The sequence below is a fragment of the Salvelinus alpinus genome, chromosome 31, assembly GCF_045679555.1.
Source record: "Salvelinus alpinus chromosome 31, SLU_Salpinus.1, whole genome shotgun sequence".
Lineage (NCBI taxonomy): Eukaryota > Metazoa > Chordata > Actinopteri > Salmoniformes > Salmonidae > Salvelinus > Salvelinus alpinus.
In genome coordinates, this window is record NC_092116.1 from 17,255,758 (window position 1) to 17,282,159 (window position 26,402).

Consider the following 26,402-nt stretch of genomic DNA (forward strand, 5'->3'; position numbering starts at 1 on the left):
AATTTGTCTGTAATCCAGAGAGGTTAGAAAAATTATCTAGATCCTCTATGAGACTGTGGAGGGATCCAAGTTTTGGACGTTCTTATCCCTTGCTTGCTAACTAGCCAATTACGGCTAATTACAGTCACGGCAAAAAGCCAGAAAAACAGAAATGTCCCCGCATTTGCATTTGTTTAATTAAGCTGTTTTCTAGTGACATTATTTTATGTACATCCATAACAGTGGGCTAATGAGGCACAATTTCGCATGGCATAGACATTTGCTCACTTGTCAAGGCCACTGTTGTTCAGAGGATCTATCCAACAAGACAGCTAACAAAATCACTTCATACTGAAGCTGAAAAGACTGCAAACTAGTTGCACTTTGTTTTGTTCGACCTGTTTTCAATTGATATTTCTTTGTATACTCGTTCATTACTATGGGGCAGCTGGAGATCGAATTGGTAAATTGAAACAATGTTGCAAATGTCGGAGATAGACAGCAAGGTTCATACAAATCTCTGCTGTTGAAAACTAAATGTTAGTCTAAAAGAAATGTGAGATTATGTCTAGATGCTTTTTATAGTAGAGATCAAGTTTATAAATTGCCTGGCTGGGCTGATGAGACAGTGGATTGCATAGTCAGATGGAACAGAGTAAATAGCTATTTTAATGTCATAGATTTAGCCGTGGAATCGACACCGGCTGGAAAACTAGTTTTAACCAATCAGCATTCAGGATTAGACCCACCCGTTGTATAATAGACAATAAACTACGGGACAATAGCAGACAAACTACAGGACAATACTAGACATTATACAACGGGTGGGTCTAATCCTGAATGCTGATTGGTTAAAACCGCATTCCAGCCAGTGTGGGGAGGTAAATTGACCAGAGGAGGCTGGTGGGAGAAGCTATAGGAGGTCAGGCTCATTGTAATAGCAGGAATGGAATTGGCCAAGAGGACATCCTCAAGGTCCGAGGGCGGGACTTGAGACTTACATGTCTCAGGAAGGGTTACCTCATCATGAGAGGAGGGCATGCTTCCAAATCACCTCTTCTACACCTGACCAACCTATTTTGTTCTGCAGGGGAGGACAGCATGAGGTTGGAGTTTGTGAGTAGGGGGGAAGTAAAGGTGTGTGAGTGTGTGCCCTCCCGAGTGGTGAGGTGTGTGTCTGAGCTGATCAAGTACGCTGATGACCCAGATCCACTGAAGACAATGGAAGTCATCACCACACTGGGACAGCTACTGAATGGTGAGGCATACACACACATACACACACACACACACACACACACACACACACACACACACACACACACACACACACACACACACACACACACACAATGAACTGTGTGATAATGTGCATAATGACTCTAGGTCTTGTGAGCAGTAAGGGCGAGATGCTGTGGAACATGGACTCTGAGAGGTGGAAGAGAACCAGCCTGGTGGAGAGAAAGGAGTTCATAGAGACAGTCAGTCTGGAGCTCATCCTCACCTCAGACAGCTGGACAAAAGACTGGGAGGACCAGCGCTGCATCTGCAACGGTAACAAAGGCATAATATTACTCCAACACCAGGTTAGCCCATTGAACTACAGCCTGTACTCTGAGAAAAAAAGGGTTCCAAAAGGATGCTTTGGCTGTCCCTGTATGAAGAACCCTTTGAAGAACCCTTATGGATTCCATGCACTGTAGAACCACATTAGGTTCCATTTATAACCTTTTGTGGAAAGGGTTTTAAGATGGAACCTCAAAGGGTTCCACATAAAATCCAAAAGGTTTATTCAAATGGTTTTCCAAAGCGACAGCTGTAAGACCCTTTATAGGTAGGAAGCACTATTCTTAGAGGCATTAGCCCCTACAGAGGTAGCACTAGCTTTCATAGTGCCACTTTTCTTACCTGACTTGGCTTCATGACTCAAGACTGTTATTTCACTGAGTTGACACCTTGGAGCTGAGTTTTTATAGGAGGTTTGGGCGTCTGGATGGTTGTGGTAACATGGTCTTAGTGTAAGTGGGTATATGGTACTAGGTAGTTATAAACAGTGTCTATGTGTATCTACAACAACGTATTCGAGCCCCTCAAGTCTGATTTCTACCCCCATGACAGAACTGAAGTTGCACTCCTCAAAGTTGTCAATGACCTCCGCACCTCTGCTGATTCTGGTGACCTCAACATCCCGATTCTCCTCAACCTGAGTGCCGCATTTTGTGACGGCCCTGAATTTGTCTGAACCGTCTCAGTGCTTCTCCTTCCAATAGGGCGCTTCCCCTTTAATTCCCAATTAAATAGCCAGCATCAGCTGCGCAAAGGAAAAGTTGTGATTGAGACATGAATGAGGATGTGTTCAACCCTCAGTTCATGAAGCTTCACTATTCCGTTTGTTTTGTTGCCTTAGCCTTATAGCGAGTTTACCCCAGGATTGGATCCACTCTGTGAGTCTGTGGACTACACCTCTCCGTTGTTCAAAGTGGCCTTTTCTCCGCTGGAGATCTGTTGGCGGATTGGATTGTCTGACTGACTGACTACAACCTTTTTGTACACGGTATTTCATTTGTTTTGGGGTGATGTATACTGTGATTTATGTAGTTGTGAGGACGTATTAGTCTGTGATACGCTTTATAGTTGTGTTGTAAAATAAGTGTTATTTTGAGTGTATGAATAATACTGGATTTACGCTACGGTCAAACGTTGCGTGACTAAGGTCACTTGAGTCCCTGAACTTATTTACCGGGCTGGACTCTTTTTATGCCCAAGGTACAGGACATTTCTAAATGAACAAGAGCGCATTATTTGTTATATTGTTGTGTGTGTGTGTGTGTGATCATTTATGTTGTTAATATAACCACGCAAAAGAATACACTGGTGTTTGAAGTTCTTTCCAATGTTTTAAGGGTTTATGAAAAGTATATTTCCATCCTGACTTTGACATAAGTCCTTTGTATTGGTGTTGACTTGACGGACCAGATGGGACTCATTCCCTCCCAAACCAGAAGGAGAAACCAATGTTCTCTCTGGTAGGCACAACCTACCTGGCACCCCTATAAATAACCTCAAGTCAAAACCGTTACAATTTGACACGGAGCCATCAGATCCTCCGTACCAGGGTCTGGGTGTTGAGGGCACTGCACTCTCCTGGCTACAATCATACCTCACAAACCGGACCCACTACAGTGGCTTGCGAAAGTATTCACCCCCTTGGCATTTTTCCTATTTTGTTGCCTTACAACCTGGAATTAAAATAGATTTTTTGGGGGGGGGTTGTATCATTTGATTTACACAACATGCCTACCACTTTGAAGATACAAAATATTTTTTAAATAAGAAGACTAAAAAATAGAACACTTGAGCGTGCATAACTGTTCACCCCCCCAAAGTCAATACTTTGTAGAGCCACCTTTTGCAGCAATTACAGCTGGACGTCTCTTGGGGTATGTCTCTATAAGCTTGGCACATCTAGCCACTGGGATTTTTGCCCATTCTTCAAGGCAAAACTGCTCCAGTTCCTTCAAGTTGGATGGGTTCTGCTGGTGTACAGCAATCTTTAAATCATACCACAGATTCTCAATTGGATTGAGGTCTGGGCTTTGACTAGGCCATTCCAAGACATTTAAATGTTTCCCCTTAAACCACTCGAGTGTTGCTTTAGCAGTCATTGTCCTGCTGGAAGGTGAACCTCTGTCCCAGTCTCAAGTCTTTGGAAGACTGAAACATGTTTCCCTCAAGAATTTCCCTGCATTTAGCACCATCCATCATTCCTTCAATTCTAAACAGTTGCTCAGGCACTGCAGATGAAAAATATCCCCACAGCATGATGCTGCCACCACCATGCTTCACTGTGGGGATGATGTTCTTGGGGTGATGAGAGCTGTTGGATTTGCGCCAGACATAGCGTTTTCCTTGATGGGAAAAAAATCTCATTTTAGTCTCATCTGACCAGAGTACCTTTCCATATGTTGGGGGAGTCTCCCACATGCCTTTTGGTAAACACTAAATGTGTTTGCTTATTTTTTTCTTTTAAGCAATGGATTTTTTCTGGACACTCTTCTGTAAAGCCCAGCTCTATGGAGTGTACGGCTTAAAATGGTCCAAATGGACAGATACTCCAATCTCCGCTGTGGAGCTTTGCAGCTCCTTCCAGGTAATCTTTGGTCTCTTTGTTGCCTCTCTGATTAATGCCCTCCTTGCCTGGTCTGTGAGTTTTGATGGGCGGCCCTCTCTTGGCAGGTTTGTTGTGGTGCCATATTCTTTTCATTTTTTAATAATAAATTTAATGGTGCTCCGTGGGACGTTCTAAGTCCCTGATCTGCACTTCTCCACAACTTTGTTCCTGACCTGTTTTGGAGAGCTCCCTGGTCTTCATGGTGCCGCTTGCTTGATGGTGCCCCATGTTAGTGGTGTTGCAGACTCTGGGGCCTTTCAGAACAGGTGTATATATACTGAGATCAGGTGACACTTAGATTGCACACAAGTGGACTTTATTTAACTAATTATGTGACTTCTGAAGGTAATTTGTTGCACCAGATCTTATTTAGGGGCTTCATAGCAAAGGGGGTGAATACATATACCACTTTTCCGTTTTAATTTTTTAGAATTTTTTTAAACAAGTTATTTTTTTAATTTCACTTCACCAATTTGGACTATTTTGTGTATGTCCATTACATGAAATCCAAATAAAAATCTATTCATATTACAGGTTGTAATGCAACAAAATAGGAAAAACACCAAGGGGGATGAATACTTTTGCAAGGCACTGTACATCTCACTCAATGGCCACAACTCGAACTTCAGTTATACAGGGTTCCCCTAGGGCTCTGTGCTGGGCCCCTTACTCTTCATCAGATCCTCCGTCATTTTAACCTTGACTTCCACTTCTATGCTGACGACACCCAGATTTACCTCAGCAACAAATCCCTCCTAAACCAGCCTCTGCAACAAAACTTCCTCAACCTCAACAGCGATAAAATTGTAACTCATTCTCATAGGCACCAAATCCACCCTCTCACAACTATGGCATCAACCTGGAATCTACCCTCTCCTTTTAACACCACATAAGACAGACGGTCAAGTCCTCATTCTTCCTCCTCTGCAACATTGGCAAAGTCAGGTACTTCCTCTCCCATCCTGCTGCTGAAACCCTCCTAAATGCATTTGTTTCCTGCCATCCTGCAGAACTCTGCAGCATGACTCCTCGCCCAAGTCCTGGCAGCACATCACCCCTGTCCTCCGTGAACTCCACTGGCTCCTTTTATACCAACGCATTGATTACAAAATCCTTCTTCTGATCTACAAAGCTCTTCACCACCTTGCCCGCCTTACCTCGCAGACCTTCTTCTCACCTACCAACCCGCAAACCCAATCCGTTCCACCACAGCAGGCCAGCTTGTCATCCCATGTCAAAGCTTCAGAGCTTTGGCAACAGGTTCTTCTCCAGGGCACTGCTGGAGTAATAAAATCACTTAAGTTAGTCAGTGTACAACAGATGAAAAAGACAGTCAGTGTACAACAGATGAAAAAGACATTCATGGGTAACAAAACATACCAGAATTCTCAGCAAGAGAAGTAAACTGTATTTGCCTATGCTCTGGAACTCCCTCCCTCCAGCCATCCGTGTCTCTGAGTCCATCACCGTCTTTCAGTCCCTGCTAAAGCAAAGCAATACACTACAAAGACACTCCTCTCTCCACCATACTGAGCAACATCTAACCCAAACCCTTACCAGGTTCATATCATAACAGTAATCCCCTTTACCCTAAACTGGGTTCGTATCCAAACCCTCCTCATATTCATCAAACTCTTTCCTTTCTTTGAGCCCAACCCTCTCTTTATGTTTTTGTTTAGTCCGATATTTTGTTTTTACTCCTGTTTTTTAAAAATATATATACAATTGTAAAGCAACTTTGGGTCCTTAAAAAGCGCTATAGAAGTAGCAAGGAGGGAGGGAGAGATGTTAATCAATCTAACTCGTGCTAGAATACCAATTTCGGGCCACATGACGTCAGCCGAGTCTGACTCTCAGCCGGAATCAGCCCAGATCCACTGTGCTAGCTGGGTATGATCTAATATGATTATTTAGTACCTGTCTTGACTGCATCAAACTGCAAGAAGCAACTTGGATAAGATGGCTAAGTTAGCTAACCAGCTAGCTAGGCTAATTGAGTCTGCATACCTATCTTCCTGACCTATAGTTACAAATAATAACACCTCCATTCATATTATTAAATAGCAGCCTACTGTTTAAAATTCTTACACAGGGATTTCGAGCGCGCTGGAGAGGTTCAAACCAACATGTCAATCAGGAGCTCCCCTGGGCAGACCCAGCAGATGTCTTATGGCTATACACGGACAAGTTATATTTGCGTGATTTAACATAATTAATGAATCATTACCGTTTTTTTCATTCTTGTGACCGACCAATACTGTTTCATAACATGTGACAGACCAATACCTCACGAGGCTTCTCCTCTCTAAACGGAGACCTTGAAATTGAGATATCAACATCTGAGAATTTGTTGAGTCAACCACTTGCATGAACACAACCATTGGTTTATAGAACTTCTCATTTCATTTTTAATAAAATTCTGTTGATTAGATAATCTCTTACTTGCTTTGCCACACATGGAGGCTCGATGACTGTAGTGGCGCTATGGTGACTTTTGATTGTCCGAGAACAACAACAAGCTACACACGCCACTCTGGGTTTTTCTCGTTGAGCAGAGGAGAACATACAATTAACGCTGTATCTAACGTTACAACTCTATGTCCGTTGCCGTTGTAATTGACTGTGATTACAACGGCGTTTCATCCATTACCATGAACCCATCCTCCGTGGTACAGCTGGACACGATAGTGGTTACGGTACGTATCAGACAATAGCAGAGCGTTACAAAAGGAAAATTGGCTCGCTAGGTGGTAGATTAGGGTTGGCCAGCAGGCATATAAGCATTGCTTGCAACACAAATGTCAGGCGTTCAAATCAGCTTTGGGTCAATTTTGACAATTGCTTTTAGTGATTGGTTGCTAAATATTGTTGCTAATGTTTGCTAATACCTTTCACTGACAACTTATACATAGCCTCTAGAAGTTAATGCCCTTACCACAACTACTGTAAATGAATACTTAATACTGCTAACCACCGTATAAGTCAAATGAGTTGCGTACACTTTTATTTTCACCCTCTAGGAGTGCTTTGTTACAGCATGCACGTTTTGCTATGAGACTGTGTTGTACTGTCACGTTCCCAAACTCTCTCATCATAATGGCATGAGATAATGTTTATTCTCTTGTCCTCTACAGATGAAGGGAGGCACGGGGTGACGATGGAAATAAGGGAGTCGTTTGTCATGTCATCATCCAACCAGAGCGCAAGAAACGGCTGGTCCCCCTTCCCCAGATTAGGGGGAAGTATGTTTTTTCCCTCACTTTTCTGTCCACTATGATTACAATTGAAGGTGTGTGTGTATTCCTATAAAGGAAGGATACAGACTACATACTCTCTCCATCACTGAGATTATTTTTGACCAGTTAAGTATAACTTGAAATTGGTGTGTCTCCCCCAGCTTCAATCTTTTGGATTGTAAAGAACATTTTCCCTCTGCTCATTGAATGGGAATGGGGAACCACGTCCAACTTCCTCTTCAATATCAAAGGTACAGAAACATCAGACTTCTTCCTACATGATAGCATAACTACTATCAGTCATAAACTAGGTTTCCATCCAATTGGCGACAGATTTTCATGCAAATATTGTAAAATCCGCATAAAAACATTATGGGCATTTTCCCACCAGAGATGTGAATTTGATCGATACTTGACTGCTGTTTGACAAGTAAAAATAATCTCTTCATGTTGGCTATACCAGCACTGTATCTGCCAGCTGTTGGCTAGAGCTCAAGTGCCAATACCAGAGTGGGCACACTCGCTATATAATGCAAAATTCTTTGGTGAGAAAACCATCAGTAGAGTTGAAAACACGATGGAAACCCATTTAAATTGTATATTTTATTTGGTACATAGGAAGTGAACTGCAAAATATATGTTCATGTGCATTAAGTCATCAAGTACAGCCTTTTATCCACAATAAGTGAATTACCCGCAATAAGTGGACATCAAATTCATAATGGTGTTTGTTCTTTTCTCTCTCCCCACCACTGTCTGTTGCTCTCTCTGTCTGTCTCTCTTAACAACCCCCCCTCTCTCCAGATGCTAAAGATCTGACTAGCATGGCGTCCAAAGAGAAGATTCACCTGATAGACGCAGGGTTAAAGATCAATTCTCCCTACCCCCCCATCCTGCGCACAGAGAGGGATGTCGACCTCATCATCTCCTTGGACTTCAGCGCGGGAGACCCCTTTGAGGCAAGCACACACACACACACAATGCTTATTCCTATCCAAGCCTTTCAGAAGAACATGAAGTGCCTAAGGTTTAGGGGCTAGGAAGTAGTGACTAGGGACAAGGGGATAGAGAGTGAGGACTAGGGAATAGGGACTATTAGCCTGACTAACCGGTGCCTGTATATAGCCTCGCTACCGTTATTTTCACTGTCTTTTTACGGTTGTTTTTACTTATCTATTGTTCACCTAATACCTATTTTTTACTTAAAAATTACACTGTTGGTTAGAGCCTGTAAGTAAGCATTTCACCGCAAGGTCTACTATACCTGTTGTATTCGGAGCACGTGACAAATAAACTTTGATTTGATTAAACTCTTACCTTATGAGGTCTGGAGCCTGCTGGTTTTCTGTTGTGCGTAATTCATTATCAGGTACATCTGGTGTCCTAGGCTTAAATCAATTTTTGAATATATATATTTTTTTTTATTGAATTAAAAAATATAACTTTTATTACATGATTTTAAACTGAAATTAATGAATGTAGCATTCAGTTTTAAATTGAATATTCAAATTCAATATTTAGATATTCAGTTTCAATATGGTAAATATTACATCCATTGCCGGTGTATCAAGTTTACAAATGATCATTTCAAGTTGATCAACGTTTAATACATTCAGCTTCTCAAATAGATTCATTTTTAAAATCCAGTTCAAAACCAGACACAACATCCTGGTACTTTGCCAGCCAGGAAAGGTAGAGGAGCACTGATAAAATAAAACGCTCCTTGTGGTAAACAGAAGCTTCTGGCGGTTTCTGAAGCCAATGTGGCATGTTGAGTTTGGCTCTACTGTTTTAACCGTTTTAGCTATAAGCTATTATGACCGCATTCCTGAAAGCTAAGACTCTCTTCTGGATCATGGACATGCTTTCAAATCAAATGTTAATGGTTGCGTATACGTTTTATGCAGATGTTATCGCAGGTGCAGCGAAACGTTTATGTTCCTAACTCCAACAGGGAAGTAATACCTAACAATACATGCAAATCCCCAAAAATGTAAAGAAAGGAATTAAGAAATATATCAATATTATAACAAGCAATGTCATTCATACATGCATGCATGCATACATACATACATACAGTACCAGTCAAAAGTTTGGACACCTCATTCAAGGGTTTTTCTTGATTTTTATTATTTTCTACATTGGTGAATAGTAGTGAAGACATCAAAACTATGAAATAGCACATATTGAATTATGTAGTAACACAAAGTGTTTAACAAATCAAAATATGTTATATTTTAGATTATTCAAAGTAGCCACCCTTTGCCTTGATGACAGCTTTGCATACTCCTGGCATTCTCTCAACCAGCTTCATGAGGTAGTCACCTGGAATGCATTTCAATGAACAGGTGTGCCTTGTTAAAAGTTAATTTGTGTAATTTCTTTCCTTAATGCGTTGAGACAATAATTTGTGTTGTGACAAGGTAGGGTTGGTATACAGAAGATAGCCCTATTTGGTAAAAGACCAAGTCCATATTATGGCAAGAACAGCTCAAATAAGCAAAGAGAAACGATAGAGACTGTTTAACAGTCTGATGACCTGGAGATAGATAGACAGACAGTCTGATGGCCTGGAGACAGACAGACAGACAGACAGACAGACAGACAGACAGACAGACAGACAGACAGACAGACAGACAGACAGTCTGATGACCTGGAGATGGACAGACAGTCTGATGACCTGGAGATGGACAGACAGTCTGATGGCCTGGAGATGGACAGACAGTCTGATGATTGCAGGACATGTTTCAAGGGAGTGTTACAAAAACTGCAATTTAGCCCCAATAATAATATAAGGTCATAGCCATTCTAAGGATAGGCTTTCCACTCCCTATTTAATCTTACTGTGTTTGAACCAGGTCTCCTGTATGTGACGAGACTGTGTTAGCCCACTTAGCTGAAGCCCATAGTGATGAGTTCAGGAAGCTAACATGGTTTCAAGTCTCCAGCAGGGTTACCCATCAAAAGAGTTACATTTAACCCCCCTTTGACCTCCTACCCAGAGGTCACAGAATCAGTATAACTAACTAGTTTTGAAATCTGGCCTACTGCACACTTTCTGAAGCAAGCAGAAGGATCTGTGCAGTAGTGGTTCTAGCTTGTATGGCTCCCTGGGCGAATGCGCCCTTCAGGTCAACCTACCCCCGCCCCCCTCCCCATCTCGTACTTCTGAGTGGGAGACGTTCCCAGGCAGTAGCCTGCCTAGCTCACAAACTAGAATCAAGGGGCCCACTCCGACAAGGTTAATTGACCCACAGTCCCACACAGTGACATCAAATCAAATTTTATTAGTCACATACACATGGTTAGCAGATGTTAATGCGAGTGTAGCGAAATGCTTGTGCTTCTAGTTCCGACAATGCAGTAATAACCAACAAGTAATCTAACCTAACAATTCCACAACTACTACCTTACACACACACACACAAGTGTAAAGGGATAAAGAATATGTACATAAAGATATATGAATGAGTGGTGGTACAGAACGGCATGGCAGATGCAGTAGATGGTATAGAGTACGGTATATACATATGAGATGAGTACTGTAGGGTATGTAAACATTATATTAAGTGGCATTGTTTAAAGTGGCTAGTGGTACATGTATTACATAAAGATGGCAAGATGCAGTAGATGATATAGAGTACAGTATATACATATGAGATGGGTAATGTAGGGTATGTAAACATTATATTAAGTGGCATTGTTTAAAGTGGCTAGTGGTACATTTTTACATAATTTCCATCAATTCCCATTTTTAAAGTGGCTGGAGTTGAGTCAGTATGTTGGCAGCGGCCGCTAAATGTTAGTGGTGGCTGTTTAACAGTCTGATGGCCTTGAGATAGAAGCTGTTTTTCAGTCTCTCGGTCCCTGCTTTGATGCACCTGTACTGACCTCGCCTTCTGGATGATAGCGGGGTGAACAGGCAGTGGCTTGGGTGGTTGTTGTCCTTGATGATCTTTATGGCCTTCCTGTGACATCGGGTGGTGTAGGTGTCCTGGAGGGCAGGTAGTTTGCCCCCGGTGATGCGTTCTGCAGACCTCACTACCCTCTGGAGAGCCTTACGGTTGTGGGCGGAGCAGTTGCCGTACCAGGCGGTGATACAGCCCGACAGGATGCTCTCGATTGTGCATCTGTAGAAGTTTGTGAGTGCTTTTGGTGACAAGCCGAATTTCTTCAGCCTCCTGAGGTTGAAGAGGCGCTGCTGCGCCTTCTTCACAACGCTGTCTGTATGGGTGGACCAATTCAGTTTGTCCGTGATGTGTACACCGAGGAACTTAAAACTTTCCACCTTCTCCACTATTGACCCGTCGATGTGGATAGGGGGGTGCTCCCTCTGCTGTTTCCTGAAGTCCACAATCATCTCCTTTGTTTTGTTGACGTTGAGTGTGAGGTTATTTTCCTGACACCACACTCCGAGGGCCCTCACCTCCTCCCTGTAGGCCGTCTCGTCGTTGTTGGTAATCAAGCCTACCACTGTAGTGTCATCCGCAAACTTGATGATTGAGTTGGAGGCGTGCATGGCCACGCAGTCGTGGGTGAACAGGGAGTACAGGAGAGGGCTCAGAACGCACCCTTGTGGGGCCCCAGTGTTGAGGATCAGCGGGGTGGAGATGTTGTTACCTACCCTCACCACCTGGGGGCGGCCCGTCAGGAAGTCCAGGACCCAGTTGCACAGGGCGGGGTCGAGACCCAGGGTCTCGAGCTTGATGACGAGTTTGGAGGGTACTATGGTGTTAAATGCTGAGCTGTAATCGATGAACAGCATTCTCACGTGGGTATTCCTCTTGTCCAGATGGGTTAGGGCAGTGTGCAGTGTGGTTGCGATTGCGTCGTCTGTGGACCTATTGGGTCGGTAAGCAAATTGGAGTGGGTCTAGGGTGTCCGGTAGGGTGGAGGTGATATGGTCCTTGACTAGTCTCTCAAAGCACTTCATGATGACGGAAGTGAGTGCTACGGGGCGGTAGTCGTTTAGCTCAGTTACCTTAGCTTTCTTGGGAACAGGAACAATGGTGGCCCTCTTGAAGCATGTGGGAACAGCAGACTGGGATAAGGATTGATTGAATATGTCCGTAAACACACCAGCCAGCTGGTCTGCGCATGCTCTGAGGACGCGGCTGTGAATGCCGTCTGGGCCTGCAGCCTTGCGAGGGTTAACACGTTTAAATGTTTTACTCACCTCGGCTGCAGTGAAGGAGAGCCCGCAGGTTTTGGTAGGGGGCCGTGTCAGTGGCACTGCACCGTCCTCAAAGCGGGCAAAAAAGTTGTTAAGCCTGTCTGGGAGCAAGACATCCTGGTCCGCGACGGGGCCGGTTTTCTTTTTGTAATCCGTGATTGACTGTAGACCCTGCCACATACCTCTTGTGTCTGAGCTGTTGAATTGCGACTCGATTTTGTCTCTGTACTGGGACTTAGCCTGTTTGATTGCCTTGCGGAGAGAATAGCTACACTGTTTGTATTCGGTCATGCTTCCGGTCACCTTGCCCTGGTTAAAAGCAGTGGTTCGCGCTTTCAGTTTCACGCGAATGCTGCCGTCAATCCACGGTTTCTGGTTTGGGAATGTTTTAATCGTTGCTGTGGGTACGACATCGTCAATGCACTTCCTAATGAACTCGCTCACCGAATCAGCATATTCGTCAATATTGTTGTTGGACGCGATGCGGAACATATTCCAATCCGCGTGATCGAAGCAGTCTTGAAGCGTGGATTCAGATTGGTCGGACCAGCGTTGAACAGACCTGAGCGCGGGAGCTTGTTGTTTGAGTTTCTGTTTGTAGGCTGGAATCAACAAAATGGAGTCGTGGTCAGCTTTTCCGAAAGGGGGGCGGGGGAGGGCCTTATATGCGTCGCGGAAATTAGTATAACAATGATCTAGTGTTTTTCCAGCCCTGGTAGCACAATCGATATGCTGATAGAATTTAGGGAGTTTTGTTTTTAGATTAGCCTTGTTAAAATCCCCAGTGTGGTTTCCAGTTTACAAAGAGTCAGATAAAGTTCGTTCAGGGCCATCGATGTGTCTGCTTGGGGGGGAATATATACGGCTGTGATTATGATTGAAGAGAATTCCCTTGGTAGATAATGCGGTCGACATTTGATTGTGAGGAGTTCTAGATCAGGTGAACAGAATGACTTGAGTTCCTGTGTGTTGTTATGATGATCACACCACTTCTCGTTAATCATAAGGCATACCCCCCCGCCCCTCTTCTTACCGGAAAGATGTTTGTTTCTGTCGGCGCGATGCATGAAGAAACCAGCTGGCTGCACCGACTCCGTTAGCGTCCCTTGAGTTAGCCATGTTTCCGTGAAGCAGAGCACGTTGCAATCCCTGATGTCTCTCTGGAATGCTACCCGTGCTCGGATTTCATCAACCTTATTGTCAAGAGACTGGACATTGGCGAGTAGTATGCTAGGGAGTGGAGCGCGATGTGCCCGTCTCCGAAGCCTGACCACGAGACCGCCTCGTTTGCCCCTTTTTCGGCGTCGCACAGGGTCGCCGGCTGGGATCAGATCCATTGTATTGGGTGGAAGGCAAAACACTGGATCCGTTTCGGGAAAGTCATATTCCTGGTAGGAACGATGATGAGTTGACGTTAATCGTATATTCAGTAGTTCCTCCCGACTGTATGTAATGAAACCTAAGATTACCTGGGGTACCGATGTAAGAAATAACACATAAAAAAATAAAATACTGCATATTTTCCAAGGAACGCGAAGCGAGGCGGCCATCTCTTTTCGGCGCCGGAAGTAAGTCCATGATATCATTGACGTGACGTCCAAATGATCGATAGAAAACCGGTTGCGCGAATGTCACCATTCAAAAAATATATATATTTTGTGCGGGCTGCCCATGTCGCCTATACCTAAATCCGCCCCTGGATCTGTGCACCCCATTTAATGAGAGTGCAACAGAGGTGGTTTGGTGATCCATGCATGTGATGAGCCTGAGAACTGATGACTATTAGTTTGACTGTTGGGGTTCTAACCCAGGTTTCCTGTTCACCAGACTTTTCAGGTCTCAGACAAATTACTCATCACCGAGCGTGGCCACCGAACCACTTGTGTTACACTTCAACCCCTTTGACCTCCTCCTTGAAGAGACACAACCAAGTCACAGGACCAATGCCTAGGCTTTAGCTCAGCAGGCTAAAACAGTCTTAACCCAGTCAGTCACGTTACCCTTACAATGACTAACCTTGCCGGAGACTTGAAACTAACATGTCTAACACGTCAAACTAACACGTCTTCAGGATCATAAGCATGGGTCACCTAACCACGCTATTTGATGAGTAACCTTGCAGGATCTTGAAGAGTTTAATAGCACGATGGGTTGGAATGCTTCAGGAGGGCTGTCACGTGTTTTCAAGGCAGAAGTCCTGAGTTTGAGCCTCAGTATGAGCTGAATCAAGGAGAAGCGGTACTCGCTAAGCAAGCAGTGTGTCGTCCATTACATCCATTTCCTGAACGTATCCCTATAGGCTTCAGCTAAGTGGGCTAATATACTTGTGACACAGGAGACCTGGTTCCAACCCAGTCAGTCACAAGATTAAATAGGGAGTGGAAAGGTTATCCTTAGAAGGGAGCCAAATTGTGTTTTTGTGACACTGGTCATTTAACTACATGTTGCAGTAGCTTGGTGGTAGTTTAACTAAATTCAAATCAAGGTAGTGTTTTCAGTAGTTAATTACTTTTTTGCCATGTAGTGGTGTCGCTGACTACTGGAACTACACACTACTATTTTTGCTCAAATTATATATCGGTGAAATAGGTAATAATTTCCTTTCTTTTTCAGCAAGAGACTTGCCTAATTCTCACTTGTTTGTAAACAGACAATGAATACAATATCTGACATATTGAAACTGAATATTTAAATATTGAATTAGATTTTTAAACTGAAGGTAATATTTATTCAATTCAGTTCCAAATGAAGAAAAACAAGTTCAAATGATGTGATTCAGTTTGTGCATTAAAATTCAAAGTAATTCAATATCCCTAATAAAATTAAAAATGATGGAATTCAAATACAATATCTGTTGGCACTGAAATCGCTCCGAACTAAGGGTTGGTTTGAAGAGGGACATTGACATAACCATGCTGCTGGTCCTGCTCCTCACAGACGGTGTTTAGTGCTAAACAGTACGCGGATGAGCTGAAGCTCCCCTTTCCCCCGGTGAAGGAGAGTGTGAGGAAGGAGAAAGACCATCCTCAGGACTGCTACGTTTTTGAGGGGCGACGCCCTGAAGAACCCACCGTCATGCACATGCCCCTGTTCAACCTGCGGAACTGCCAAGGTCAGTGGTAGACATCATAATAGTCAGTGTCTCTCTGTCTTTTATCCTTGTCTCTCTGACTACGCCCTATTCTGACCTCTCTCTTATTTTCTGTCTCTGTTTTTCTCTGTGTCATGTCTTGCTATTTTTCTTGTTTATCTGCATTAACTGTCTGCTTTTTATGTCACTAGAAGTATTGCATCAACTATGTTTTTTCTCATTTATCATGGTCTTTGCTTAGTCTCTGTCTCAGTCTCTAAGTTGTTCTAAATATTTGAAGTCTCTGTGTTCTATATGTTCAAAGTTGTGTTGTAAGGTTCTGTGTTCTCTTCCCAGGCGAGGAGGAGATTAAGAAGGAGAGGGAGAAGTACAAAACGTTCCAGCAGCACTACGGTGTGCCTGAGATCGACCACCTCCTGGAGAAGGCCAAGGACAACTTGAAGAACAACAGAGACAGGATCCTGGGACAGATCATTATGGCTATCCAACGCAGAAAGAATCGCAAGTCAGTGGCTCAACGGTCTATATCTATATCAGTCATGGACCATTTTAGTGTGTGTGTGTTGACTGCATTCTTCTGCTTTTAAAAAACATGGCGTTTCTGACAGATATGGAGGGTAACATTCTCTTGAGACATTTGTTGTTTATCAATAGATTTATATTGATCAATCAATTGATTCAAACAGCATTTCGGAGGGTCAGCCTGTGCTTCGGTCCATGATGGCCAAAAGTTCACTGAAGCGTTCAATGTACAACATGGACGAGGAAAATTCCCCCATTGCACCAAAGAGACCCCACCAATCAGAGCAGGGAAACCTGGGGTGAGTGTTTTTATTTTTCCTTAACTGTATATTCCTGTGAAGGAATAGATACTTTTATAGTACTCAATAATACAGTGGCAAGAAAAAGTATGTGAACCCTTTGGAATTACATGGATTTCTACATAAATTGGTCATCAAATTTGATCTGATCTTCATATAAATCACAACGGTAGACAAACATATTGTGCTTAAACTAATAACACACAAATTATTGCATTTGTCTTGTCTACATTGAATACATCATTTAAACATTCACAGTGTAGATTGGAAAAAGTATGTGAACCCCTAGGCTAATGACTTCTCCAAAAGCTAATTGGAGTCAGGGGTCAGCTAACCTGGAGCCCAATCAATGAGACGAGATTGGAGACGTTGGTTAGAGCTGCCTTGCCTTATAAAAAAACACTCACAAAATGTGAGTATGCTATTCACAAGAAGCTTTGCCTGATGTGAAACATGACTCATAAGACCTAAGATTAAGAATTGTTGACTTGCATAAAGCTGGAAAGGGTTACAAAAGTATCTCTCAAAGCCTTGATGTTCATCAGTCCACGGGAAGACAAATTGTCTAAATGGAAAAAGTTCAGCACTGTTGCTACTCTCCCTAGGCGTGGCCGTCCTGCAAAGATGACTGCAAGAGCACAGCGCAGAATGCTCAATGTGTTTAAGAAGAATCTTGGAGTGTTAGCTAAAGACTTAAAGAAATCTCTGTAAAATGCTAACATCTCTGTTGACGAGTCTACGATATGTAAAACACTAAACAAGAATGGTGTTCATGGGAGGACACCACGGAAGAAGCCACTGCTGTCCAAAAAAAACATTGCTGCACGTATGAAGCACCTGGATGTTCCACAGCACTACTGGCAAAATATTCTGTGGACAGATGAGTTGTTTAGAAGGAACACACAACACTATGTGTGGAGAAAAAAAGCCACAGCATGCCAACATCAAAACTTCATCCCAACTGTAAAGTATGGTGGAGGGAGCATCATGGTTTGGGGCTGCTATGCTGCCTCATGGCCTGGACAGCTTGCTATCATCGACGGAAAAATTAATTCCCAAGTTTATCAAGACATTTTGCAGGAGAATGTTAGGCTATCTGTCCACCAATTGAAGCTCAACAGAAGTTGGGTGAGGCAACAGGACAATGACCCAAAACACAGAAGTAAATCAACAACAGAATGGCTTCAACAGAAGAAAATACACCTTCTGGAGTGGCCCAGTCAGAGTCCTGACCTCAACCCGATTGAGATGCTGTGGCATGACCTCAAGAGAGCAGTTCACACCAGACATCCCAAAAAATATTGCTGAACTGAAACAGTTTTGTAAAGAGCATTGGTCCAAAATTCCTCCTGACCGTTGTGCAGGTCTGGTCTGCAACTACAGAAAAAGTTTAGTTGAGGTTATTGCTGCCAAAGGAGGGTCAACCAGCTATTAAATCCAAGGGTTCACATACTTTTTCCACCCTGTACTGTGAATGTTTACACAGTGTGTTCAATAAAGACATGAAAACATATAATTGTTTGTGTGTTATTAGTGTAAGCAGACTGTGTTTAGATGAAGACCAGATCAAATTTAAGACCAATTTATGCAGAAATCCAAGTATTTCCAAAGGGTTCCTATACTTTTTCTTGCCAATGTATATACTGTAGTACTCTTAGCAGTACTCTTGATGTGGCAAAAGGGGTTTAATCTCAAAGAACATCAGATTAAACCAACATGAGCAAGGATAACAGTTTTGAATTTAGTGGTGACCTTCTCTGTGGAAGTGTGCTTCGAAATATAATTAACCTGTTTGATTCAAACCAATTCGCTGTTTATGGAAATAAAATCATGAATGACAACATCCAATTCTATGAGGTATCATGTTAGCAGATTATTCATCTCAGAAATTAAAATCACATTTTTCTATTGAGATTCTGAGGCGCAAGAAGTAAACCCTGGGGACGGTAAGTCTCCACCCCCCCTAAAGTTTTTGCCGCAATGCCCCTCCCATTCCGCCCAACCCTATGTTTACAACCCGATTTACAGGCAATGAAAACAGAGTTAGCGGAATATGTTTTTGATGCCATCATTCCCGAAGTTGAGCAGTGTGCATTAAATTCCCTATTTGAAAAGAAAATCTAGTTGAGATCCATGCCTCTATTTATAGCACCCTACTCAACTCCTCTCTATTCGTCGATAGAATCTGTGGCTCTGGTCAAATCTGTCTATTTTAATTAAGAGTCTGATTTATTGAGACTAGCAGATTATTAATTACCTCCAACATTTTACATTATAATTAGCACTGATCTTAGCATTAGCCCTGATGTACTGTACATGTAAGTAATTTTTTGTTGTTGTTGAATACATGTAAGTAATTCACATTTCCTTTCTATCTCTGATGACAGTTACTACCTGATGCCCATTGGCTCCAACCCCAATCCTATGGGGCCAATCAGCATGCAGTATTGGCCACAGCTGACTCCAGGACAGACTGGTAGTCCTTGGGGATATTACCACGCCCAGCAACAGAATGGCAGTCCTTGGGGATACCACCAGGCACAGCAACCGTCCCAAGTACCCGCTCAGGGACAGAATGTACCACCTCCCCCTATGGCTTTCCCCGGGTCAGTGTAACTCTGTCATAGTAATGATAGTCATAATACTAGTTTAGATTATTTATTTGACTAGATTACATTTATACAGCGCGTTTCCAGGTGCTGGAAGTGTTTGTTGTGTGAAGGTGTGTGTGTATGGATTGGGGGACAACTCACCACTGACAACTTTTGACACTAGATCTTCTCCTCCCACAGGTATTTCCTGCTTCCCATGGCCTGTGCTGCCTCCCCTCTCCCACAACACAACACCCCCTATGTACTACCCCAGACCCCGACATACTAGTGGTGTGCGGGTCAGCTGTTTTTTCACCCGCTCCACAGCTGCTAATAACCATCTGCAACCGCCCAACTATATGTGATAAAGTTGAAATCTGATGCCCGCACCTGACCGTAACCCGCAAATACAGAAAATGTCTTTTATAGTCAGTCAGAGATGGCTGAAGGATTTTTTGACAGGCCTTTTAAGATAGGCTTATGTTTCTGCTTATAATTTCCAACATTTTGGTAGGCTATTTGTTAGTGAACTTGTCTGCAGCTTCTCTTCTGTTGACATCTGTAAAGTTTGTTTTCTCTTATTCTTTCATCTCTGCCTCTCTCATGCAGCAAAGACGTTTAGGGACCGGGAGAAAATGCAGTAACTAAAAATAAAAAAATAAAAAGGGAAAGATTTTATGTGCAAAATTTCCAAATTACATCAGTTTGACCGATTTTAAGGACATTAAAAGTTGTTAAAACGACCCAACATGCTTTTGATAAAATATCAGTTTGGCTTGGATGTATAGGCTATTTATGTGGTTGAAATACTATCAGCTTTTATGATGCTGATAAAGAGAACACCTTTACAGAAGGTCCCTAACCACGCATTCATTCTCTCAAGATGCTGAAAGAAATATATAATATTTCCACACTCCTGTTCCCAAGTCAAAATGTACATTTAGTGTATAGTTTTACTGCAAGAAAAACATAATTCTGCAGGAGTTAAATTATAACAGGCTATGTGAGAGGTTATAGACCTACAGTCAATGTCCAGATTTCAGATACACTTCAAAAAATATATAAATAATGAAAGAAAAACCTCAATGTAGCCTATAGATATGAATTGCACAATAATTAAACATTTATGGATTTTGTATGCATTGCTTTCTCTTTATTCACCCCCTTTCATGTCAGCTCAGGGATTTGAATCAGCGACCTTTCAGTTTATACGGGCAAAACGCTCTTAACCTCCTAGGCTACATGCCGCCTTACTAGTTTTAATTTGGATGAACTTATTCTGCTACTCTCCTGTTCAGCAGTGACAGCTGAGGCTCTATTGTCTGTGTTGGTTACTGTAAACGTGAATACATTTTGTACTCAGAAAAAACCTGACGAAGCAAATGCGAAACGCGTTGTTCATTCCAAATGTGTACACTGCAATGAAATTAAAAACTACATTTTATATCCATGGTCGGTCGTTGTCATTCAAGTGTGTGATTTCTCCTTGTATTTAGGGATACTGAGTTGTTCCTGCTAGAATTAGCACGGACGGAACGCTTCTTTCAACAGCAGCAAAAGTAATTCAGCCACCTCTGTAGCTTGCTAGACAAAATAGACGAACCAATAAAGCTCTTTAGACGCTTTAGTGTATATTAGCCACTGTAATTTAAACCCACTTCTGTCGTCTAGTTAGTTATCCCTTTTAATTTCATAATTTTTATATTTACGGTATTGTTTTCATTCATCTAGCGGGCTGGTTAAGTTAGCATTAGCCTAGCAAGCTAACATCTCCAACCATGAGGTCACTAAGCTACTCTCTTGTTAATGAAGAGGAGGACTGCTGGACGGAGAAAGAAGCTCTGGTGAAAGAGGAGGAGGAAGAGGAGGATGTCACAGTAAAACAAGAATTAGAGGGTGAGGCTGTTACAGTTAAACAAGAATATAAAGACGTTTCAGTGAAAGAAGAGGAAGACGCGTTCAAAGAGGAGGATTTTACAGTAAAAGAAGAGGAGGATGCAGCTTTTGGGGTGAAAGAGGAGGAGGGGGAGATGACTGTCAGATCGAAAAAGGAGGAGGAGGAAACTGGATATCTGGGCCCGGTTTCCCAAACGCATCTTAAGGCATCCAATGGTTCTAAGGATGAACTTAGCCATAAGATGGTTTTGAGAGACCGTTCCCTGATTAACACAAGTAAGTACTGTCTTAAAAACAGAGACACAAACTCTGCAGTTGTTGAACTGATGTTTTTTTATTTAACCAGGTGGCCATGATGTCATAATGATAGTTTAACCAGGTGGCCATGATGTCATAATGATAGTTTAACCAGGTAGGCCATGATGTCATAATGATAGTTTAACCAGGTAGGCCAGTTGAGAACACGTTCTCATTTACAACTGCGACCTGGCCAAGATAAAGCAAAGCAGTGTGACACAGACAACAACACAGAGTTACACATGGAATAACATACAATAAACAAGCCAATAACACAATAAGCAAGTCAATGACAGTAGAAAAAAAGAAAGTCTATATATAGTGTGTGCAAAAGGCATGAGGAGGTAGGCAATAAATGGCCATAGTAGCAAAGAATTACAATTTAGCAGATTAACACTGGAGTGATAAATGAGCAGATGATGATGTGCAAGTAGAGATACTGGTGTGCAAGAGAGCAGAAAAGTAAATAAAAACAGTTTGGGGATGAGGTAGGTAGACGCAGGGTGGCGCAGTGGTCTAGGGCACTGCATCGCGGTGCTAGCTGCGCCACCAGAGTCTCTGGGTTCGCGCCCAGGCTCTGTCGCAGCCGGCCGCAACCGGGAGATCCGTGGGGCGACACACAATTGGCATAGTGTCGCCCGGGTTAGGGAGGGTTTGGCCGGTAGGGATATCCTTGTCTCAGTATGTAAAAAAATGTAATAAAATGTATGCACTCTACTGTAAGTCGCTCTGGATAAGAGCGTCTGCTAAATGACTAAAATGTAAATGTAAAAAATGTAGCACCTTGAAGTTGCACGGCTGTGCATAAAGCTTTGACCTTATTATTTGTATTTTCTATATGTTGCTTTCCTCTGTATTGTAGATGTTCTCGCTAAATTCCCAAATTGGCCTGCATACTACATTCTTAGAAAAAAAGGGTTCTTCATTTGTCCCTGTAGGGGCACTCTGAAGAACCCTTTTGGGATCCATGTCAAACCATTTTGGGTTCCATTTAGAAACCTCTGTGGAAATGGTTCAACATGAAACCCAAAAAGTTCTTCAAAGGGTGCTCCTACCACTGACACCTAGAGCAGCCTGGTCTTATAGACTAGACGTAACAATAAAATAAAATTGTATTAGTCACATACACATGGTTAGCAGATGTTAATCATGACAACTCACCTCTGTCATCATGAAGTGCTTTGAGACACTAGTCAAGGATCATATCACACCTCCACCCTAGACCCACTCCAATTTGCTTACCGCTCCAATAGGTCCACAGATGACGCAATCACACTGCACACTGCCCTAACCCATCTGGACAAGAGGAATACCTATGTAAGAATGCTGTTCATTGATTACAGCTCAGCATTTAACACCATAGTACCCTCCAAACCCTGGGTCTCGACCTCGCCCAGTGCAACTGGGTCCTGGACTTGCTGACTGGCCGCCCCCAGGTGGTGAGGGTAGGAAACAACATCTCCACCCCGCTGATCCTCAACACTGGGGCCCCACAAGGGTGCGTTCACAGCCTTCTCCTGTACTCCATGCTCCCCCATGACTGCGTGGCCATGCACGCCTCCAACTCAATCATCAAGTTTGCAGATGACTCTACAGTGGTAGGCTTGATTACCATCAACGACGAGACGGCCTACAGGGAGGAGGTGAGGGCCCTCGGAGTGTGGTGTCAGGAAAATAACCTCCCACTCAACGTCAACAAAACAAAAGAAATGATTGTGGACTTCAGGAAACAGCAGAGGGAGCACCCCCCTATCCACATCGGTGGGTAGTAGTAGTGGAGAAGGTGGAAAGTTCCTCGGCGTACACATCACAGACAAACTGAAATGGTCCACCCACACAGACAGCGCCTCTTCAACCTCAGGATGCTGGAGACATTTGGCTTGTCACCAAAAACACTCACAAACTTTTACAGATGCACAATCGAGAGCATCCTGTCGGGTCGTATCACCGCCTGGTACAGCAACTGCTCCGCCCACAACCGTAAGGCTATCCAGAGGGTAGTGAGGTCTGCACAACGCATTACTGGGGGCAAACTACCTGCCCTCCAGGACACCTACACCACCTGATGTCACAGGGAGGCCAAAAAGGTCATCAAGGACAACAACCAGAAAGCGAGGTCAGTACAGGTGCATCAAAGCTGGGACCGAGAGACTGAAAAACAGCTTCTATCTCAAGGCCATCAGAATGTTAAACAGCCATCACTAACATTGAGTGGCTGCTGCCTACATACTGACTCAAATCTCTAGCCACTTTAATAATTAAAAATTAGATGTAACAAATGTTTCACTAGTCACTTTAAACTATGCCACTTTATATGTTTACATACCCTACATTATTCATCTCATATGTATATACTGTACTCTATACCATCTACTGCATCTTGCCTATGCCGTTCGGCCATCGCTCATCCATATATTTATATGTACATATTCTTATTAATTCCTTTACGCTTGTGTGTATAAGGTAGTTGTTGTGAAATTGTTAGATTACTTGTTAGATTTTACTGCACAGTCGGAACTAGAAGCACAAGCATTTCGCTACACTCGCATTAACATTTGCTAACCATGTGTATGTGACCAATAAAATTTGATTTGATTTAATGTGACTCGCAAAATACTTGTGCTTCTAGTTCCGACAGTGCAGTAATATCTAACAATTTCCCAACAACTACCTAATACACACAAATCTAAAGGGGTGAATGAGAATATGTACATATAAATGCAATTCCGGGACACTGAAATTAGTATGAAATGTTACGTTTGGTATAGTTACATAAGATGGGTGTTTGGTCGGCGTGGACGGGTGGGCGTATAATGCGAATGTCTAGCAACCCAAAAGGTTGTAAGTTTGAATCTTATCAAGGATAACTTTAGCATTGTAGTTAATTAGCAACGTTTTGAAAATGTAGTTCCAGACGTTTCTAGAACTATGCAGCATTTCTAATTGTTTATATCCATCTCATTATTATTATTATTTTTAATGTCTATTAAGGCAGAAATCTACATTTAAAGAGTTATTTTCATTAAAAAAAACATTGTGCAGAACAGACAGTTTCTTTATTCATTTTACAATCACGTCAACGCCATTACATTTTGATCTAAATAAGCATGCATGGACATAGGTTTCACTCACCAACACACACACAGTCACACACACACACTTTTATCTTGAATTGTATATAATTTCACTGCCATCAGGAAACCCGGAAACAAGGTGTTTCAGAACTATATAGTAGACTGGCGTTTGTACCACGAGGAGGCACAGAGATGGCTTCTGCAAGGGAGGGATACAACACTGGAGTTCATTTTTTAATGTTGTGGCTAGGAAGACAACAGGCCAACTGTTGCTAAAGAGTGTTGAAAACTTAGTAGAATTGCACAAAATGTGCCTACAGAAAGCCACATCTCCTTAGGAGAAGACTCCAGGAAAAGAGCATAGGAGTCAGCTGGACATGAGGGGGGACACATTTTGCATGCCCCCCATGCAAATCGAATTTCTAGTGACTTTTGAGAGAAGGATACAGACAAATCTTAACAAAAAATATCCTAAAAAGCAGATACCACTTTACATTTCAGCTCGGTAATAACCGAGTAATAAGATGGTAATAACTTTGTATTTACTAGGTAATTAGCTAGTAATACTATTACCATTAGCAGTTACCATGTTGTTTAGCCCCCAATCCTTTCCTGACATCCCAAGCAGCCCATGGTGTGTTACCTAGAAACGGAGATGGTAGTTTCTATGTAATAACGCTGAGTCAGTGCTGGAAAATGCATCATCACCTGTTTCTCTTTAGTTATACCATTATATCCCTTCCCAATAACGAACATAACATAACGGTGACATGCGTCCTTGTAAAGTGATAATAAGTTACTATGACATGACAAACAGTTCAGTTCTTTGTTGTCAAAAAAATATAGCCACAAGATACGACTAATGATGGATAGATATGACAAGAGACATTCAGTGAAATGCTGCAACACCCCCCCACCCCCACCCCCACCCACCACACCACACACACACACACACACACACACACTATTTTCTTGAGAAAGAAAATTAGTAAATTCGCCACAAATGTACACAGAGTTCAAACCGAAAATGTAGGAAGAGCTCGGTAGCAATCAGCAATCAGCCTTTGAAACAATAACAAAGTGTACTCCTCGCCCGTTTTGGCAGACAGAGCTATGGATGCAAGGACTGACCATCCATGATATCAATATTATAGTTGTCACTAACGATGAAATCAGGGAGGGGACTGTGGATCAGTCTTCGTCTGAACATCCGTACGTACGTATATTAGTACGTAGCCTACTAGAGGAGTTTTTGTATGGAGGTCAATAAACAGGTTTTCATCAGGTTTTCATAATGTACATTGGATAAAAAATGTCACGACAGGCCTGTTGGAAACAGGAACTTTTGGTAGCTCACTTAGTAGAGCGTGGCGCTTGTACCGCCAGGGTAGTGGGTTCAATTCACAGGACCACCCATACTGTAAGTAAAATGTTTGACCGCACGACTGACTGTAAGTTGCCATTCGACATGGTTGGATCTTTTTGTGTCTGTAAAATTAATTATGCAAGAAACGGTGGTGGACACACCTTTATACGCAAATATTGATATAATAAGCATCATATCGAAGTAAACTTGGAGTCAAATCAAAACGAATCAAATTTTATTTGTCACATGCGTGGAATAGGTGTAGACCTTACCGTGAATGACTTACTTACAAGTCCTTAACCAACAGTGCAGTTCAAGCAATATAGTTAACAAAATATTTACTAAATAAACTAAAGTAAAAAATATAACAATAACGAGGCTATATAAATGGGGTACCGGTACCAAGTCAATATGTTGGGGTACAGGTTAGTCGAGATAATGTGTACATGTAGGTAGAGGTAAAGTGACTATGCATAGATAATAAACAGCAAGTAGCAGCAGTGTAAAAACAAAGGGGGGTCAATGTAATAGTCTGGGTAGCCATTTGATTAATTGGTCAGCAGTCTTATGGCTTGGGGGTAGAAGCTGTTGAGAAGCCTTTTGGTCCGATGCACAGACTCTGTGCATCGGTACCGCTTGCCGTGCGGTAGCAGAGAGAACAGTCAATGACTTGGGTGACTGGAGTCTTTGATCATTTTTTGGGCCTT

General features: G+C 42.6%; 1 protein-coding gene across 1 annotated transcript; it reads left to right on the top strand.

Annotated features, from left to right (window-relative positions):
* The first annotated feature begins 1,080 nt into the window (after positions 1-1,080).
* On the top strand, positions 1,081-20,506 carry LOC139561394 (uncharacterized). Its single transcript, XM_071378450.1, has 10 exons — positions 1,081-1,237; positions 1,366-1,533; positions 7,285-7,392; positions 7,548-7,637; positions 8,191-8,345; positions 15,497-15,671; positions 15,987-16,155; positions 16,337-16,471; positions 18,859-19,077; positions 19,264-20,506. The coding sequence occupies exons 1-10, from the start codon at positions 1,081-1,083 to the stop codon at positions 19,349-19,351; spliced, it is 1,464 nt and encodes a 487-aa protein (XP_071234551.1). The 3' UTR covers positions 19,352-20,506.
* Positions 20,507-26,402: the final 5,896 nt, after the last annotated feature.